General features: G+C 40.3%; 2 protein-coding genes across 2 annotated transcripts in view; one reads left to right on the plus strand and one right to left on the minus strand.

Annotated features, from left to right (window-relative positions):
- The window catches only part of ESM1 (endothelial cell specific molecule 1), a 55,815-nt gene that overhangs the window by 33,009 nt on the left and 1,360 nt on the right, over nucleotides 1–21,446 (minus strand). The gene's annotated exons all lie outside the window — the stretch shown is intronic.
- Nucleotides 383–10,215, plus strand: GZMK (granzyme K). The gene is made up of 5 exons (XM_081518017.1): nucleotides 383–514; nucleotides 785–932; nucleotides 6,651–6,801; nucleotides 7,579–7,848; nucleotides 9,708–10,215. Exons 1-5 carry the CDS (start codon nucleotides 451–453, stop codon nucleotides 9,867–9,869), a joined length of 795 nt encoding a protein of 264 aa, XP_081374143.1. The 5' UTR covers nucleotides 383–450; the 3' UTR covers nucleotides 9,870–10,215.

Here is a 21,446-nt window from a genome sequence, read left to right on the forward strand (position 1 = left end):
TATGTAATAAATCTATGTCCAAATGAAAAATAAAGAGAAACTAAATATGATAAGCACCATTTTCTGCCAGGAAAAATAGTAAGTATTACTTTAGAGTAATGAACATCTTTGAACTCTGTCTGCAACTTCATTGAGTTCTTATGGTTTGGATAATTTTTATTCTCTCACCATTTATAACATGAGTGCTTACACAGATACTGAAAATGGTTAACTCTGGAAATGAGTTCTTCATGGCGCACATACCTTGCTTCAAAAAGTCCTAAAAGCATAATTTGGAAACTCCCGAAACTGATACATACCTTTAATCTTAGGTGTGAAAAACTTAACCTCCAAAACACTTGTGGTGAGAAGGCTAAATCTGCAAAATCAAAACTCAACCTTCAGACTCTTCTTCCTTCGCCAATACGGTCAGAATATTTCATCTGGACTTCTTAAATCTAAGCCACTAACATGACTAAGTTTTCCTCTTTTTTTCTATGTTTCCTACTAGCCGGGATTTATATGACTCCAGAGTGTAAGTATCTCCTGTACCGACCACTTGTCAGCATTCAGTGAGTTTCTAGTGATTGTGTTATCACATTATAAATGAAAATAATGTTTACATCCATGTAGATCCCGATAAACTATAATGTAGCATACAATTGTTTATCAGTAAAATTATAATCACTATTAGGTGACTAAAAGATTTTTTTTAATCTTCAGAAGTAACATAATGACTGTCAAAAGAATTATGAGAAATAATCCACTTAGATCTCTTCCATTGACTCTTGTTTTTTTTTGGCAGGTTTCAGCATGGAGGTTATTGGAGGGAGAGAAGTGTCCCCTCACTCCAGGCCATTTATGGCGTCCCTGCAGTACGGCGGCGACCACATCTGTGGGGGAGTGCTGATCCATCCTCAGTGGGTGCTCACAGCAGCCCACTGCTTCTTGCGGTGAGTATTACTCTCTGTGTTCCCTCAAGTTGCCTAGAAAAGAAGCTCGCCTCTCCCGGGAGAAAATTCGATCTACCCTTGTGCGTGCTAAGTCACTTCACTCATGTCCAATTCTTTGTGATCCCATGGACTGTAGCCTGCCAGGCTTCTCTGTCCATGGGATTCTCCAGGCAAGAATACTGGAGTGGGTTGCCATTTCCTCCTCCAGGGGATCTTCCTGACCCAAGGATCAAACCTGCTCCTCTTACGTCTCCTGCATTGGCAGGCAGGTTCTTCACCATTAGCACCACCTGATTTACCCTTGGCTTCTGTGATAACTTGATCAATTGGTGGAGCCGATTTTACCATCTCACACATCCTTGATTCTGCCCAAAGTTCTACTCTTCTGGGAGATCTAGACAACCTAATAGACAAATTCAAGTCCTTCATATAATGCCAGGGAACACAGCAACAGTTATAACTGAAGCAGCAATGTTCCTGACCTTGTTAGGGGAAATCAGACATCCTGACTTTGCGCCCTATTTTAAAAATGGGTTATAATAATTGTAGTACATAACTGCTTCATGGGGTTTTGAGGATTAAATATTATCTATTTAAATATTTTAAAATACTTAACAGATAAGTTGCAATAGATTGGCTTTGCTTATAGACTTTTAGACCCTTACCTTAAATCCCCTGCTCAATGCCTACCCCAGAGGCCTGAGTTTACAGTTTAGGAATCATAGCTATAAGGGGCAACAGTTTCCCTAGGTGAAAAAAAAAAAGTCTAGATGATTTACATAGAAAAAGAGAGGGTGAGTATTTTTCTGGGATACCTAAAATGAAAATATTTGTAGAGACTATAACCTCTCACTCTAGGATTCTCTTGTTGTTCAGTTGCTAAGTTGTGTCCCACTCTTTGCAACCCCATGGAATGCAACACACCAGGCTTCTCTGTGCTTTGGAGTTTGTTCAAATTCATGTCCATTGAGTCAGTGGGGCTGTCTAATCATCACATCCTCTGCTGCCCCTTTCTCCTCTTGCTTTCAAACTTCCCCAGCATCAGGGTCTTTTCCAATGAGTCAGGTCTTTGCATCAGGTGGCCAAAGTATTGGGAGCTTCAGTTTCAGCGTCAGTCCCTCCAATGGATATTCAGGGTTCATTTCCTGTAGAATTGACTGGTTTGATCTCCTTGCAGCCCAAGGGACTGTCCAGAATCTTCTTACTTCAACTAAAAATATCCAAAACCCTTCTTGGGATGCTGCAAACATCACCAAAGGAAAAGCAATAGAAAACTATCTTGGTGTTTGTTATTTTATTTGCTTGTTTTGGTTTGGGGGAGTTGTTTTTTGTTTGTATATTTCTTCTTTATTGTTCTTGCCTGAATAAGCTAAAAAATAAGAAAAGATGAGCCTTCCCCTTTCCTTACAAACATGACAGCACTACACTTAAGAACCTCTTAGCCATAATCATTTACTCTCTAGGCATCAGCTATATATCTAAATGAAACAACTGAATTGACCTTGCTTTCATATTTTGGGGATTTTGTTTGGTTGCCCCATTTTGATGAGACTGTTTGAACACAAATGAGAAATTTTGAAGCCTGCAAACTGTGTGAACTTCTGTTTTATTTCTAAATAGCGAGCCACTAATTTCTGACTTAACATGGCTACTTCATTTAAGTGGGGTTCTTGCTGTCACAGAAATAACACTTGTGTCCACATCACTTCTGTCCTTTCTAGGGCATTTGTCCCCTGGGGACCAGTTAGGCAGAGGGTGACCATCGATAAATGTTCATTCAATTTCAAATATGCACACTTCAGATATGCTTGTGGTTACACATTCAAATGAATTATAATCTCCCCAGACATGGAGCTTGATTTATTATAAATGCTGAACAAATGCTGGATAGAAAAAAGGGAAATAAGTTGGAAAAGAAGGGTTTTTTGGTTTTTGCTAAGCTAAAAGCACATTATATTACATCCTTCGTAAGCCATAAAGGGCTACCCAAAGGAGAAAAGTAAGAGTGTTAGTCTCTCAGTCATGTCCGACTCTTTGCGACCCCATGAACTGTAGCCCACCAGGCTTCTCTGTCCATGGAATTCTCCAGGCAAGAATACTGGAGTGGATAGCCAACTACCCAAAGATAAATAATATTATTAAGTTGAATTCTAAATTTTGTCAGATGAACTTGATTCAGTAGAAATACACTCACAAATTGAAAAATGGGGGAAAAACGATCTTGGAATTAAAAAAAAAAAAATTGCTAAATATTGTTTTAAATGGCTGGAGTTTAAAAGAACTCCAGTATATGTGGCTCACATTTCCTCTACAGGACACTTGGGTGTAAAAATGTAGGCATATTGGTGTTTAGAAAAATATTAAACTTTATGAAATCCAAAATATTTATGAAATAGTTCAATGGTGGCTTCCCACAAATGTACTCCCAAGTATCCTGTGGGAATAGCTTAGTAACACTAGACCCCTCTCTCAGCAAAATGGTGAAGGAGGCCAAATCTGGGGTGTTCCCTTCTCATTACCCATCCACACTAAGTTCTTCACTTAGGCCCCTTTGTTAGTTGCCATGCTGATTATAAAAGGAAACTGGCAAAAAGAAAAAAAAAAGTGTCTTATATAATCTTATTTTCAGCATTTCAATTTATCAGAAGTAAAACTCTCACCAAGTCTTGTCTACTGTCTTCCTGAGTCTCTTCCAATGCCTTCTCCCACTGAACACTTGCCCCATCGTGTCACCTGCTTAGTGAAAGTCACTCTGACTGTTTGTGACCCCATGGACTACAGTCCATGGAATTCTCCAGGCCAGAATACTGGAGTGGGTAGCCTTTCCCTTCTCCAAGGGATCTTCTGAACCCAGAGATCAAACCCAGGTCTCCTGCATTGTGGGTGGATTCTTTACCAGCTGAGCCACAAGGGAAGCCGTGTCACCTGTTAGCCAGCCAATATTATAGATAGAACCCCACCTCCACCCCTTCCATATGGCCTCATTCCATTGCAAATCTCTCAAGGCTCCCAGAGTAGAATGGTTACAAATTCAGACCTTGGGTTCAAACCAACAGAGCTTTAATCCTACTTTCACTGCATCCTGGAGCCTCCGCTTAGTATCAGTGGGACTTTCTCAAGTTTGTTAATGTATCTGATCATCAAGTTCCTCATCTGCAAAATGGGGATGATCATCATACCTCCCTCACTGGGCTATGATGAGGTTTAAATGAGGGAAAATGTGTAAAATGCTTAGCACAAAACCTGATACACTAAAATAATTTAATAAATGTTGTCTGATGTTTTAACGTTATATTGGACATGAATCTGAGCAAACTCCAGGAGACAGTGGAGGACAGAGGAGCCTGGTTTGCTTCACTCCATGAGGTCGCAGAGTCGGACATGACTTAGCAACTGAACAACAGCTGCTGCTGCTGCTGCTAAGTCGCTTCAGTTGTGTCCGACTCTGTGCGACCCCATAGACGGCAGCCCACCAGGCTTCGCCGTCCCTGGGATTCTCCAGGCAAGAATACTGGAGTGGGTTGACCATTTCCTTCTCCAGTGCATGAAAGGGAAAAGTGAAAGTGAAGTCGCTCAGTCGTGTCCGACTCTGAGCGACCCCATGGACTGTAGCCTACCAGGCTCCTCTGTCCACGTTATATTAATATCTGTGTATCTGTACCTTCCATGGGAATCACTCAGGAACAAATTTCATGATCCAGTCATGTTGATGAAATAAAACCATAATAGCCCATCTCTGACAGCCTGGTCATTCCCTCCTCTCTTATGCAAGAGACCTCAAAAAAAATAGGAACCCTACATTCACTATCACACCCAGAGGAATGGGTCTAAGCAGAAACACTGCTCAGTGCCAAGGCAGACTGGCAGAGGAAGTAAGAGGCTTGAAAGGACTTGGCATGAGGCTTATCAAGTTGCCATGCAGCCAAACACCTCCAGATGATTCTGAAGCTGGTCTTTGGATCACCCACAGGGAAACACTGTGCTGTGCAAATGAGATGCTGGTATTGTTGCTTCTCCTCTATGGGAATTCAAACCTGAATTTAGCTAAGGAGGTGGGATTCTGGGACTCAGATAACTCCAGGTATCCCGTGGGCAGAAAATATTGACCTTTGTAGTACAGATTACAGTTGAACTGTATCTAGAAATGGAAAGTTCAAAAAACATTTGTGGTCTGCTTGGGTTGTTTTTGGTATTCACATGTCCCAGTGGAGACAAACATAAACAAAACACTTCAAAGTCATTAACAAATCAAGGAAACTGGTAGAAGATGAAGGAAAACCAGACATTTTCTCTGCACCCTTCCCCTAGTCAGAATTCATCTTCCACATCCCACATTCATATCTCCCAGCCTTTCCGTGTTAGTTATTTATGTACATATCTGTCTTTTCTATTTTATCAGTAGCCCCAGGGATTTTATATTATCCTTCCCCTCCACAGCTTTGGATTTAGCAGGTACACTGAATTTGAGTTTGAATCAATCCTAGGAAATCCAATCCACATCCTTTGAGAAATTTCATCCCCATCCTGATTTTGCAACAGGCGAATTTTTCAACAAATAGAGCTGAAATTCCCAAAATAAACTCTTCTGGTAGAAACCCCAAAGTGTTAATTTCCGGCAGTCAGAGCCCTACTGTACACAAACCCATTTAAGCACAGTCGTGCACTGGTTCCTCAAACCTGAAACAAACTTTTCTTCCTTTTTCTGTATGTTTCTGTGCTCTTTTTAATTTTTGCTAATCTTTATTCATCTATATATGTGTGTTTGGGCTTCCCTGGTAGCTCAGCTGATAAAGAATCCACATACAATGCAGAAGACCTGGGTTCAATTCCTGAGTTGGGAAGATCCCCTGGAGGAGAGCATGGCAACCCATGCCGGTATTCTTGCCTGGAGAATCCCCATGGCACGCTACAGTTCATGGGGTCGCAAAGAGTCGGATGTGACTAAGCAACTAAGCACAACACAGACAGCATATATGTGTGTCTATCAGATATGTGTATTTTTATTGTAATCTGCCCTGACTTTTTTCCATATAACAATGAAATAGTTACATGCAAACAAATATAATTCTCTTTTATCACCTTCCTTGTTCCAAAAAAGGATTCGAAGTTGAGTGTTTCCTGAGAACACACATAGAAAAGGGACATTTTTGTAGAATGCAAGTGGTTACAAAGTGTAGTGAAAGTGTTAGTCGCTCCAGTCGTGTCTGACTCTTTGCAACCCCATGAACTGTAGCCTGCCAGGCTCCTCTGTCCATCGGATTTCCCAGGCAGGAATACTGAAGTGGATTGCCATTTCCTTCTCCAGGGGATCTTCCCCACCCAGGAATCGAATATGCATTGGCAGGCATATTCTTTACTGCTGAGCCACCAGAGAAGCCCACAGTTGAGTCTTTTCCTTTTAGTTATTAAAACATTTAATGTTGGGAAGGTGAATAGACTTGAATTCGGTCACTTAGAATTTTCCTTCTTCCCCCCACAGTACGGCACTAGTTCTGAAATTCTCTTGCAATGCTGGGGAATTGGACTGGGGTGGATTTGTCCCTTGTTTTCACCCTTTCATTATTGGGCCCATGACCTCTGTCACTCCACCTAATACTGCACAGGTTACCTTGAAGCTGGTCCTTATTCCTGTATGTATATGGCTTCTCTGCCATTTCTACTCCCCACTGGAAGACTGGGGAGTCATTCTGTGTGTCTATTCTTTTTGCTTTTTTTTAGGTTTCCCAAAAGCCAGTCTTCCAAAGTGGTTTTAGGAGCACACTCTCTCTCAAGGAATGAGGCCTCCAAGCAAACATTTAAGATTAAAAAATTCATACGATTCCCAGAATTTACATCAGACCCTAAATCAAATGACATTATGCTGGTTAAGGTATGTAGCATTGTGTTCATTCAATTTCTCCAACATTCTTATACCTCATAGTTCAGTTGTTAAATCATCTAACAAAGCATTTTGTTAGCATTCTCCCTCTGTTCAAGGTGATGTGCTGTGACCTATTCTATTAGGGCTCATTGTACTCCATTTAATGCCTTGAGAGAAAAAAGAATGTATCATAAACACACCTGGGCTACGTTTACAGAAGGAAAAACAGCTCCGATGTTCACATACATGGGAGGAGAACATCCCAACAGGCCCAAGGATCCACATTGCAAGCTTTTTCTCCCAATGCTTTTCTCATTAGCAAGTGAAAAGTATAAGTCACTTATACAACAGAGCCAAGCAAGTGACTTCAGGGACACAGAAGTGAGTTACAACTTAGTCTAGACCATACTAAGTCCAGTCCAAACTCAGTCTAGACCATACTCAAGGGTCCTATCCAGCAGGAAAGAGCCCAGCCCTCAAAGTCATGACCTATGGATGTTATTCCACAGAAAATCATCCAATGCAGAGCAAAGGCCAGTTGGCTTGAGACTGGGCAAAATTCCTGCTCTATGTAAGCTCCCTCCCTGAGCATCACTGAGCTCTAAAGGGAATGAAGAGTATGTTCAGAAAAGCAACAACTACAAATGCAGCTGCGGGCTACCACCAAAGTAGATTCAAGAAGAAGGACGCCCTCAGAGAACAGAGGGACCACACATATATCGCTCGGACTAATCACAAAACACTACTGGGGACAAATGATCATTTATTCTCTTTTCAATCTGTCAGCTTCACACGGCCGCAGTACTCAATAGACATGTCCAACTGCTTCACCCAAGAGCTAAAAATGATATTACAGCTGGAACAAAATGCCAGGTTGTTGGCTGGGGAGCCACTGACCCAGAATGCTTAAGCACCTCTGACACCCTGAGAGAAGTCACTGTCACTGTCATAAGTCGAGAAACGTGCAACAGCCGAGATTATTACAATCACAACCCTATTATAACTAGAACCATGTTATGTGCAGGAGACGCCAGAGGCCAGAAGGATTCCTGTCAGGTAAGAATCCCTCACTCAAACAGGCATTTCAGGGTGCTGAGCTATAGGCAAGCTCTATCTGCACACTTGCAGCAAGGAGGAGAGGCATGGTGAACACAGCATCACAACTCTGAAAAGGTGCTCTCCAATCCTGCACAGCTTTCACTGTGCTTTCTCATCTGCCACTGCCAAGAAGCCATAGAACTTGTGAAACACACAGTTAGCACTCATTAATGTTTGTTAATCAGGGTAATGGACTATATCCGATAACTTTTACAGGCTTCCTCTGAGGGGTACTACCCTCCTTAGAAAGCCTACCAACCCTGAGGTCACAAGTGGTGACTAGAAAATAATCTCTCAACCCCTGACCCACCCCAGCTTTAAACTAATCAATATGTGCATGCACGCTCAGTCGTTTCAGTTGTGTCCTACTCTTTGCGACTCTATGGACTGTAGCCCACCAGGCTCCTCTGTCCATGGGGTTATCCAGGAAAGAATACTGGAGTGGGTTGCCATGCCTTCCTCCAGGGGATCTTCCCAACCCAAGAATCGAACCCGTGTCTCCTGTATCTCCTGCGTTGCAGGCAAATTCATTACTGCTGAGCCACCGGGTAAGCCCCTAAACTAATAAATAGAGAGGTCTTATAAAATTCAAATACAAAAACCTCAAATGTATATTCAATATTCTGTGTTTCTTAAATAATGTTGACTGCTAACTGACTAAAAGAACGTCATGTTTTTCAAAATCTTTGCTTCTTGAGGCATTAAAAAAAAAAAAGGACTTCCCTCGTGGCTCAGTAGGTAAAGAATCCTCCTGCAATGCAGACCAGGTTTAATCCCTGGGTCAGTAAGATCCCCTGGAAAAGGAAATGGCAACCCACTCCAGTTTTCTTGCCTGGGAAATCCCAGGGACAGAGAAATCTGGTGGGCTATAGTCCATGGGGTCTCAAAGAGTCAGACACAACTGAGTGACTAAATCACCACCATGTTAACAGGTGATGAAGGCTACCTAGCACAGACGGATTACTTAAAAAAAAATAAAATTCACATCGTACTATATTAAGCATTTTTAAGGGGAAGATCTGATTATCTCAAAGATCATGTGTGACTGCAATACCCCAAGACTGTCACCCCCAAACCTCTATTTTCATGGCCAACCAAGCACAAAGTGCTGCAGTTTTCGACCTGCATGGCAGCAGGGGCAAAGGCTGCTCTTTAGATTCAAAACCCAGCTCCTTATCTTAAAGGTCAGGCTTCCTTCTCTATTACCTTGTCACTTTCCTTGACAGAATTTGTGTTACATGTTTTGTTGTCAGAGTGAATCCTCAAGAATCTGTTCATTGGGCAAGTATTTACTAAGGGTTGGGTATGTGCAGAGCTATGTTCAATCATATGATAATGGAAAAAAAATAATAGAGAAGGTAGAGTGCCCATCACCAAGACATTTACTCTAATACATCGCTCTTTTCTGTCAGCCTCAATAGCACTTGATTTCAAACCCATGAGCACCAAAATGAAATTCCTAATTTAAAAAATTTCTTTTATTTCAGTGGATTATTTCAAACTTCCTTGTCTACCCATTTCTTAATGAATAAAGCTCAACCGTCCCAGTGACTGCTAAAAGACATATATATATATACATAGTCTTCGAGACAGGGACATGGACAAAGAGAGGCAGACAGACAAATGGACAGAACCATGGTTCTGGATGGAGAGAGAGACACAGAGAACCTGTATTGCTCAGAGGCTGTATCAGGCACTCTACAGGACACAGAGAAACCAATGATCCAGCTAATAATCATTTGATGGTTATTAACAGTTGATGGTGCAAAAAGTTCAACATCTTCTTGCCAAATATCTGCCTGTTTTCTTCTTTCCAGGGTGACTCAGGGGGCCCCTTGGTCTGCAAAGGTGCCTTTCAGGCCTTAGCTTCTGGAGGTGGTAAATGTGGTGATGCCAAGAAACCTGGAATCTACATCCTAATAGCCCGGAAATACCAAGCTTGGATCAGAAGGAACTTGGCCCCATCTCATGCAGACTAAGACTGCAGATGACTTTCTTGGCTCTATCAGTTGCTTGTTTTCATTTTTGTTTCATAATGTGTTCCACAGGCTCACTTATCTGCACAGGTACTTGAACGTAATTAAAGTGGAGCACAGTTAGGGTCCACTCCTGACCTGTTAGGACTGATTTTGCTGAGGAATCAAGTTCTTTTTCACATGTACCACTGATGTGTTTCTACTATGCAGCTTTTATTCTGAATAAAATTTAGAAGAGTGTCTATTTGTCTTGTATGGAAATAAGATAGAGGGAATAATATGTCCCCCAACTCAATCTACACCCCCACAAAGGGCAAAAAGATGATTAAAAAAGACAGTTGTGACATCACTTTCAACCACGTTTATGTTGTTATTTCTGCTGTATCATTCTTGAAGCTGTATTTTTTAAATTATTGGTGTTGTTCAGTTGCTAAGTCATGTCCAAAGAAACACTAAATTCAAACATCCCAGATCAAGTGAAGAAAAAATCATCAAGGTTTATACAAATATTTAGATACTGCTTATTATTTCTATGTCACATTTTCTTCCAAACAGGATTTAAAGCAACATATAAAACCACCTGCAATAAAAAAATTTGTGAAATTAAAAACAATTTTCCCTCAAAAAAATAGAAATACCATGTGATCCATCAATTTCACTTTCAAATATTTGTCTGAAGAAAATTAAAACACTACCTCAAAAACATATATGCACCCCATGTTCATTGCAGTCATTCCTGGTGATGCAGAGGTAAAGAATATACCTGCCAATACAGGAGACTCAGATCAGGAAGACCCCCTGAAGAAGGAAATGGCAACCCATTCTAGTATTCTTGCCTGGAGAATCCTATAGATTGGCGGATTACAGTCTATGTGGTTGCAAAGAGTCAGACACAACTTAGCAAGTAAAAACAACATGTTCATTGCAGAACTATTTACAATAGCCAAGATATGGAAACGACTTAAATGTCTATTGATGGATGATAAATAAAGAAATTGTGGTTTATACACACACATACAGACGCACACACACAATGGGATATTATTCAACCATAAAAACTAATGAAATCTTGCCATTTTCAAAAACAAAGATGGTCCTTGAGGGCATTATGCTAAATGAAATGTCAGACAGAGAAATACAAATACTAAATGACCTCTCTTATATGTGGAACCTTAAAAAAAAAAAAGATCATAGATACAGAGAACAGATTGGTGGTTGCCAGAGGTGGAGGGTGAGGAGTAAGAAAAATGAGTGAAGAGGGTCAAAAAGTAAATAAATGTAATTAACTAGCTAATTAATTAAAATAAATAGTAATTTGGTGAAGGAATTGAGACAAGGAGGAAATGAGAGTAAGAAAGAGAAGCTGAACATAGGAGTGTTGTTAATATTCAAAGTACCACAATTTCCTCCCTACGCTTTTGCTACAAGGAGCCATATTTGGCCCTATGAGTTAATGCAGAGATCAACACAATCAGTAATATGAATTACAGTCTCCAAGAAGTAAAAATACTGTTTTTCCAGAAGTAGAGCCATTGGTGCTAGAAACAGAACTGTCTCCCATAATCCCCTTAAGAAAGACATAGTGCCATGGTTCCTATGTTTCTACCAAAGGCATCAGGATAATCCGAGAAGATGCTTTGGAATATAGACTGTTCTGGCTCCTTATCTAGAGATTCAGATTGACCAGGGTTGATGTGGGCCTGGAAATCTGCATTGTTTAAAAGCAATGTAGTTGGTTCTAATAAATGCTCAAATCCAAAAGCCACTGATAATGAACATCCTTAAAAACATCTTGCAAAAAAGAACAATAAGTCTCATCGTATTTTTTTTTGTTACCCAAATCCTTCAATGTGAATTGACACTTGAAGACCAAAGTGCAGTTGAGTAGGAGCACTTGAGGGTCTCAGCTGTCCGTGACTGTGGTGGTCCAGTGATTACGGTGATAACAATTTCTAATTTGAATGGGTGGTAGCAGAGCATGGGAGCATAATTCAGGCTTCTCCTTCAATGGTCAGCAGCCAAAGGATTCATCTTGGCCTTTACATTTAATCTGGGTTTCAGAAGAGAAATAATGCCCTTTTCCATGTGGCGTCACTGAGTTTTCTTACATTCATATAGAAATAGATTCTTTTATGCTTGTTTGTTTGTTGTCTTGGCTTTTAGAAACATTAACCAGCTCTATTTGACTATGAATACTTACAAATGGAAGCACTGTGTTAAAAAGAGCAAACTAATTAAAATTATAGAACTACTTTGAGAATAAGGTAGAAAAAGATTCTTTAAAAATTACATTTTAGTGTCATTTTGATTCATTGAAAGTATACTGATTATGACCTAGAAATCCAAGACTATATTTCATAAGAAAAAGAGGGGGGGGATTTATAGAAACTCTAGACTCACTGTTAAAAAAATAATTATCTCATCTAAACTTCAAATCCATGGAACATGTTGTTGTAAGTCTCTTTAATATAACAAAAGGACTGTTGAGATTTCCTCCGATTGCAGTTGGTGAGTATCCTGATAATTTGTTGCTAAAAACCTGAGAGTTGTGTTTTGATTTTAGACTCTGTGCTATTCACATCCAATAGTCCAAACAGATCAGATTGCAAGAGAGGAAGTTTCTGTCAACAGCTATGGAAGGTCTGGTGACTCTGAAATTGGAAGATAAACAGTTTATTTTGACCAGCAGCTGATGATGGAGCCCACAATTGAGAAGTATCCCTCATCCTTTCAGGGAAGTAGTATTTTATTAAACATACCAAAATCTTCCCAAAATAGCCTAAAAGAATATAGCATTTTAGTGTGGGGAATTCTGTCTATGAGGGCTTATTTGATTCCATCTATGGCCTCAAAGACAAGTTGAGAGTCAAAATGAGGCATATTTTAAAACTGCTCTTTTTAAATTTTTTTAATTCTTAATTTTAATTTAAAAATTTTAAAACTGCTCAAGGGTTTTAGGGGAACATATTATTTGTTGCCATTCGGGGTTATCCCACATTCTTTCCTCATAACTGTGGACAGAACACATTTGCATTCCTCACAGACACAGGAAAAAGCTTCCTGCTTTATTTTATGTCCATCCAGTTTTAATAAAAAGTGACAGCACTGAAAACAATTAGGTCCAAATATAATCAATATTAATGCAGGTGAGCAATTAAACCAACATAGGACCAGGTAGCTGGAGAAGGAAATGGCAACCCACCCCAGTATTCTTGCCTAGAGAATCCCGGGGACAGAGAAGCCTGGTGGGCTGCCATCTACGGGGTCTCACAGAGTCGGACACGACTGAAGCGACTTCGCAGCAGCAGCAGGACTAGGTAGCAGAGTTAGTCTCCCTCACAGTTTTTGCACAAAATAAATTCCAGCTCACCCTGAAATAATCAGAAGAATAGTACTTCAGAGCTCGATTGTTTCAGAAAGTTATCTCATTGAAGGAGAGCTGCTCTCAGTCAGTCAGGCCCCTCTTCCTCTTTGACAGAGCTCTCCGTTTGGGAAAAGGACACACATGTGATAAGGAAGAAAACAGACTGTCCAAGGGCATTAGACGCAGATCTCTCAAAAAGCCTACAGTTCCACAAGATTGCCGAGACACCCGTGAAAACTCTCCATGCGCTGTCTTATGAGTTCTTTGAGTACCAAGTCATTCTGGCTCAACAGTTGTGTTCCTTGAATAGGGGTCAAGATTCAGCCCTGCTTTCAGGCTTTCACACGTTGACTTCCTGTTTACAAACGTTAACTGTTTTCAGTCTTTTTGCTGAGTCATACCAGTCAACTCTAGACTGACATACCCTCCTCATCACCTTTTAGCCTCCACCACGAAAGGGTTATGTTCATTTTCTGGTTTTAACAGTAAATGTCTGTGTAACAGCCTATTAGAGGCAGCATATGGGGCTTTACTGAGGCATCTCCTGAGAACTTAGAAGTAGAATTAAATTGCCCTCTGAGAGTTAAATTTTAACAGAATTAAAATTGTAAACTCCATACATACTGAGGTAGAGTGCAAATACACAAATCACTCTGAAGAGACAGTGAGGTTCCCAACTCTACAAGATAGGCTGTAATCAGCTTGAAAGTGAACAACTCTCAAGAGCATCCCAATCAGAAGGAGAGGAGGACGTCTGGGGATACAGGAAAGAGGGGGAGATGAGTCCTCACACCTGCCTTCTGATCCCACAGCAAGCCCATCCTGCCTTTAGCCTAATTCCACTAGGCATTCAGATGATTTATCTGGTCTTTTTGTAATTCCATGCTCACCAAGCAAACTTCTGTGAGCATTTTGCTCCCTGAGACAATTATTTCTTATTGCAAAATAATAATAAACACTTTGCTTTCCTACATCTATGATTTTTTTTATGTTTTCTGGATATATGCCCAGGAGTAGAATTTCTCAGTCATATGGTAACTCTCATTTTTTGAGGAAGAGTTCTTTAAAGTGGCTGCACCAATTTACACTCCCACCAATAGTGTAGTAGGGCTCCTTTTTCTGTATACTCTCTCTAGCATTTATTAATTATAGACTTTTTAATGATGGACATTCTGACTGGTGTGAGGTAATACCTCATTGTAGCTTTGATTTGCATTTCTCTATTAGCAGTATTGAACATCATGTGCCTGTTGGTCATCTGTATATCTTCTTTGGAGAAATATCTGTTTATGTCTTCTGCCATTTTTTGATTTTTTTTTATATTAAGCTGTATGAGCTGATTGTATATTTTAGAAATTAATCCCTTGCCAGTAGCATAATTTGCAAATATTTTCTCCCATTTTATAGGTTGTCTTTTCCTTTTGTTTTTGGTTTCCTAAGCTTTTACATCTAAAACCTATGGGACTCAACAATAGCAGTTCTAAGCGGGAAGTTTATAGTGATATAAGCTTACCTCAGGAAACAAGAAAAATCCCAAACAACGTTTGAACCCAAGAACCTGGTTCTTTGAAAGGATAAGCAAAACTAATAAACTTTTAGCCAGGAAGTTCCTTTAAAGAAAGCTGATTCAGCAGGAAGGAGTGCCCTTTTCCCCTTCCTCCTTCCTACTGCCTGGATTGTAGATGTGATGACTAGAACTCCAGCAAAAATCCTGGTACCATGTGGCAAGTTTGAATAGAGACCAAGTGTTAGTGACAATGAAAGACAGAGACACCTCTATACCATTCCTGTACTCTTTACCTGAGAACCTCCTTTACATGAAAGAAAACAAACATTTATATGCTTAATCCACTATTATTTGGAACTTTCTGTTACATATATCTTTATTTGTGCATGCTCAGTCTTGTCCAACACTTTGTGACCCCATGGACTATAGCCTGCCAGTCTCTTCTGTCCATGGGATTTCCCAGGCAAGAATACTGGAGTGGGTTGTCATTTTCTCCTTCAGAGGATCTTCCCGACCCAGAGATCAAACTCATATCTCCTATGTCTCCTGCATTGACAGGCAGATTCTTTACCACTGAGCCACCAAGGAAGTCCATTATACATCCTTGACCAATCCTAATAGATAAAATCAGAAACCTAAAATTTCTGTCCCTGATGTATGCTCCAAACTGTGACAAGCATATGTCTTTATGTCCTTATGCCCATATCCTCCAAAATTCCAAATGATTTTAGCCCTACTAAAATAAGAATTTATTCAGAAAAGTAACTTTTAAATGTTATAAGCAATAAATCACTTCCTTCTCATTGTTTCATCCTGTGGCTTAACATGGAAAAAGTATGCCCTGACTTATTTGAAAAGATATTTTTATCTTAACCACATACTGCTGCATGGCAAACATTCTTGTTCTTACTATAAAAATAATACACGGTATTCAGTAGTCTGTAACACTACTTTCTCCTTTTGTGTATATTTTGTAAATGGCTCTTGTAGAACTGTTTTTTGTAAAGTTTGATGAAAATAATTTTCTCTGACATTTGAGATTATTATTTATTTTATTATTTCACAACCATTTGAAATAATATAGTAGCTTTTCCATCCAAACTACAAGAGCAACTCCACTGGAAGAACATTGGATATAGTAATACCATGAATATTAGCCATGTTGTAGAAAACTGAAGCAGGCTCACATGTGGTCATACCAGCCAACAGTGCAGAGTGGCCACATTAATAACCAATCCAAATGCACTTCTGAGTCCTCATTATTGAGCATTCATTCACACAACAAACATTTATCAAGCACCTCTATTAACTGAGCAGGCTTCCCTGATAGCTCAGTTGGTAAAGAATCCGCCTGCAATGCAGGAGACCCCAGTTCAATTCCTGGGTCAGGAAGATCCCCTGGAGGAGGGATAGGCTACCCACTCCAGTATTCTGGCCTGGAGAATTCCATGGACTGTATAGTCCATGGACTCGAAAAGAGTCAGACATGCCTGAGTGATTTTCACTATTAGGTGAGAACTGTGCTGATCCCTGGGAATACCAAGAAGAAAAGACAATCCCTGCCATGTAGGAAATCAGGGTCTAACAAGTTAATGTGAACATGCAAATAAATATGCTATGTTCCAAAAATTATTATAAAAGTGATATGCATAGAGTAGTCATAATGGCAACATGTATCTATATAAAACACCTATAATACAAAAATTGTTCTAAAGAAAGCTCAGTCAAGTGGGAGTCATTCAGAATCCCTGAAGGACAATTTCCTCTTAACACTCTTGTCCGGTACAGATGAGGCCTGATTCACCAGCAGTTTGTCAACGATTTCCTAAGGTAGAGGGAAGGAAATATCTAGATCACCAGTTTTGTACTCCCCACCTCTGACTAGACAAAAAAAAAAAAAGCTACAGCAATTGCTGTGGCAAAAATCATGTCAATGAAAATCAAGGTGAACTCATTTGCTCTTTTTGAGAACTCAACTCTCTCAGGACTTAACCCAGCCTAGAGATATCTAAGACTAAGCAATGTGAGCAGACACATCTCTGGAGGAAATGGTCCATTTCTCTCAGCAAGAGATGATTCAGCTTGTTCTATGAGTCAGGGATGATTATTTATCTGCCCTTTTAGAAGCGTCAATGACCAAGGAAGGGAAGAAAAATTTGCAAATCCCAAGTTGACAAAGGAATTCTAAGATGGAAGCATCACAAATTTTAGCCTTGTCTGTAACCTCTGTTCTCTTAATTATTTAAAAAAAAACTTAACAGAACAACATTAAAACAGAAGTGGGCTCATATATTGGTTTCCATGAGCCACTGTCTTGCTTTGCCACACTGGCACACCTCATAATGTGATCTAACCACATTAACCTGCATGGAATACAGGTTTGTGTTTGTTGAATTCAGCTGTATTCAGACTAGGCCTCCATTCTTTTCAAATGTTCTTATCTCTAGATCTGTGCAATTGAAAGTATTATACTTGAAATTAACTATCTGAATCTTAATTAGGTAAAGCATATTTCAAAAATTATTTTGGATGGAAACAGTATAATCACATAAATCTTATTAGAATTTATGCTGTAGAATTCACTATACTACTAGCTCCATGAGAGCTGAGACCCATAACCGTTTTGATCACCACTGTATAGCCAGAATTTACCATAAGACCTCACATGTGGTGGTTGCTTAACAAAAATCTGTAAGTAGTTGGATGAGTGTATGGATGAATGGATGGACAAATGGAAAATTTTATTGTAATGATGAATGATTGAGAAAATGAATGATGAATTGATAAAACTCTACTCCTAGAACCTTTTAACAATATAGTTATCATATTCTTGAAGTTATTTTTAAAAATTCTTCATAAAGGTGAGGGGTAAGAGGTATTGGCAGTGAAGTAGGTGACTTAGAAAGTTCAATTATTATTTGATAATTCTTGGAGCACTATGGTAAAAAAAAACTATATAAACATTGAATATTATTATTTAATTGAAATTTCAATGAGCCATCCCTTATATTAGACTTGGTAAGTTTTGTCATTACTTTGTTGGAAGGAAAAAAAAAAAACGTTACAAAAGCACTTAGTATGCCTGGTCTGAAAGAGATTACTTTCACAGTTACTTGTTTTGGCCTTATCATCATTGTCTAAATACTACTTAGCTTTTAGCAATATTGAACTTTAAGGAGTAAATTATTTCATTAAATTTCATAAGATGCTTGTTCTCATCAGTTCATTGCATAAAAGATTTAGAAATGTAATATTTTCCAAATCTGTATAAAATTATACTATCAAAGGAGCCTGATGAACTTGATGAAATTATTAAAATACTATCAGGGTCAATAAGTCTGAGAATGGATACAACTTACAAATTTTGTTAATGGTGGTATTGATGCAAGAGATGTCAGATAACTTGCTTCCAGCCCAAATTTGAATTTCCTGATGTCATTTAGGAATTGGTTGTCAAGAAGGTTGAATTCCGGAGTTCTACAGAGAAATGGTTTATTTTGACATTTTCCCCCTCCCCAAGTGTCGGTCTGTGTGGCTTGCTTATTTCAGGAGGATTCTGTGATACTGTTAATTCTGAACACCTATTCCTTACTTACCCCAGGGAGATTTCCAAAGAAATACTAGTAGCTACATCAGAAAAATAGTCCCTAGGACTTCCCTGGTGGTTCAGTGGTTAAGAAGCTGCCTACAGGGAACACGGTTTTCAAAACTAAGATCCCACATGCCGCAGGGCAACTGAGCCCCTGTGTCACAGCTACTGAAGCTGGTGTGCGCTAGAGCCTGTGCTCTGCAACAAGAAGGCCGTAATGAAAACGCGCCGCACCACAGCTAGAGAGTAGCCCTCACTCACGGCAGCTAGAGAAAGCCCACAAGCAGCAACGAAGACCCAGCACAGCCAAAATTAAATAATTAAATAAAGAAAAAATAGCCCTTAAATTTTGGGGTTGAAATTGCTGTTGGAGATGCGGGAAATGGGGAGAGGCAGAAAGAACAAGAGGCATGGGGAGCGCCAGCCAAATGCTGGAAGGCTGCTATCCTGCTCTGGACTTCCCCCAAAGCAGATCCTGAGGTACAGATTTGAATGTGAGATATCATGATGTATAAAAATATATATATTTGGTCACTCAAATGACCAAAGTATATTTCTAATATCTATTTGGCCTTCTCCATGGTTTCTGGCTCACAGATCCCCAAAGTCTTGGAATTTCCTTAGTGATAAGAGCAATGGGAGCATCTTTTGTTACAATATTTGGTCTCCTGTCTTCAGGTCCTGGGGCTTCCCTCATAGCTCAGTTGGTAAAAAATCTTCCTGCAATGCAGGAGACACCGGTTTGATTTCTGGGCAGGGAAGATCCACCAGAGAAGGGATAGGCTACCCACACCAGTATTATTGGGCTTCCCTTGTGGCTCAGCTGGTAAAGAATCCGCCCACAATGCGGGAGACCTGGGTTCGATCCCTAGGTTGGGAAGAACCCCTGGAGAAGGGAAAGGCTACCCACTCCAGTATTCTGGCCTGGAGAATTCCATGGACTGTTAAGTCCATGGGATCGTAAAGAGTCGGACAGGACTGAGTGACTTTCACTTTCACTTCAGGTCCTGAAATTGCTTGGGAGCCACAAAGCTGAAATGGGTGTCTTATTATTCATAACAAGCACCTTTCCTCCACAATGGAGTTTATATTAATAAGATGACTTTTGGAAAGTGACTGATGAGATGACTTTTGGAAAGTACCTAAGGATTGGGAGCTGGCTGCCAGGGGAACCTACCATGGGACTTTCAGTTCTGCCCCCTGATTTCTGAAGAGGTGAGAGGAGCTGGAAGTTGAATCAGTCACCAGTAGCCAATAATTTAATCATCGTGCTTGTGTAATGAAGCCTCCACAAAAACCTGAAAAGAGGCAGTTCAAAGAACTTCCAGGCTGGTGAAACAGAGCTCTTCCACATGCCACCATACCAGGCCCAAATTCCACAGGAACAGAAGCTTCTTTGTTCAGAACTTCACCTTATGTATCTCTTCATCTGACTGTGGATTCATATCCTTTAGTATCCTTTGTAATAAAGCCACAATTCAGTGAGTAAACATGTTTCCTGAATCCAAGAGCCACTCCCAGATGTCAGTCAAGGGTGTCATAGGAACTTCTGATTTATAACAAGTCAGTCAAAAACACAAGTAACACCCTGAAATTTCAGTTGGCATCCAAAGCAGGGGCAGTCTTGTGGGACTGAGCCCTTAACCTGTGGAACCTGATGCTCTCTCTGATAGATAGATACCATCAGAATTGAGTTAAATTGTAGGACACCCCAGCTGGTATCAGAGAATTTCTTGGTGATATGAAAGTAAAAAAGAAAGTGAAAGTTGCTCAGTCGTGTCCAACTCTTTGCAACCCCATGGACTGTAGACTGCCAGTGTCCTCTGTCCATGGAATTCTCCAGGCCGGAATACTGGAGTGGGTAGCCCTTCCCTTCTCCAGGGGATCTTCCCAGCCCAGGGATCAAACCCAGGTCTTCCGCATTGCAGGCAGATTCCTTACCATCTGAGCCACCAACGAGGGAGACTCCATACACACACACACTGAAACTAATACCAGAATTTCAGTGTGCAGGTAACCTAGTTCTGAGACACACCAGGAAACCACTAGGATAGTAGAGGAGTGAGAAGGGAGAGAATCAACGGGTAATAAAGGGTACTTTTACATGCTTGTTACCAGTATGGGCAAGGGAACTCAATCCCATGGGGCAACTGGGAGACAGTGCAGAACGTACCTCAGAGTTATTCCAACTATGGGGCTAGGAAGCTGGGGTATTAGCCACCAACTCACCCACCATCATTGGAGATGTTGGAGAGTTACTCCAGGGTCATTAATGTACCTGCACTTCCAGGTTGCCCTGCTCATGGGCTGAATGTACTCCCAGAGCTAGACAGTAAAGCACCCTGAGACAGGGTTCAAGGTTTCTGAGAAAGCAGCTTTCAGAATACAGAAGTGACAGCCAGGGGATATGGGCACCAACAGTGCCTACTAAAACTGCCTTGGAGGTGTTCATCAGGCTCCTGTCAACTACAAATTGGCACTCACCAAGAACATTTGCCAGCGACTGAACAACAACCATGAGGGCATTTGCCATCTGCCTGTGCTGCTGCAGCTGCCAACCTTCACTCCCTGAAGGGAATTCAGTGTGGAAAGTAAGGCACTCTGTTCTCCAGGGAAACTGGTGGAGCAGGTTTTTAGATAGTTAGATATTTTCAGGAACTGATTTCATGGTCCCAATCTTGCATCTCTTCATACCTAGAAAAGCACTAAATCCCTTCATGTGACATCAGCTCCTCAGGACTAGTAGAAAACCTTTTATAAAGTAAGACTTGATTACACTGAACTCCCCCTTCACCAGACTCTTATATATTGACCTTCCCCTACTGCTGCTTTGGAACAGTTCCTCAGAGCTATCTAAGGTACTATTTCCCAGGCTGCAGTCTTCATTTTGCCCCAAATAAAACTTAACTAGCAACTATCACGTTGTGCATCTTTTTAGTTGACATTCCTCAGTATTGTTCTTGACTGTGCTTCCTACCATAAAGGCTTGGCTAACTGACTAGCTCGCTCTTGGATGATGAGTGAATTGACAATGAGGTGTTTAATGACTTATATGACTACACTTACCACTTCTAGACAACAATTCATCATAAAACAGTCTTTAACTTCATTAACCAGGGC

The sequence above is a fragment of the Giraffa tippelskirchi genome, chromosome 8 (assembly GCF_054371585.1).
Source record: "Giraffa tippelskirchi isolate mGirTip1 chromosome 8, T2T-mGirTip1v1.2.pri, whole genome shotgun sequence".
NCBI lineage: Eukaryota > Metazoa > Chordata > Mammalia > Artiodactyla > Giraffidae > Giraffa > Giraffa tippelskirchi.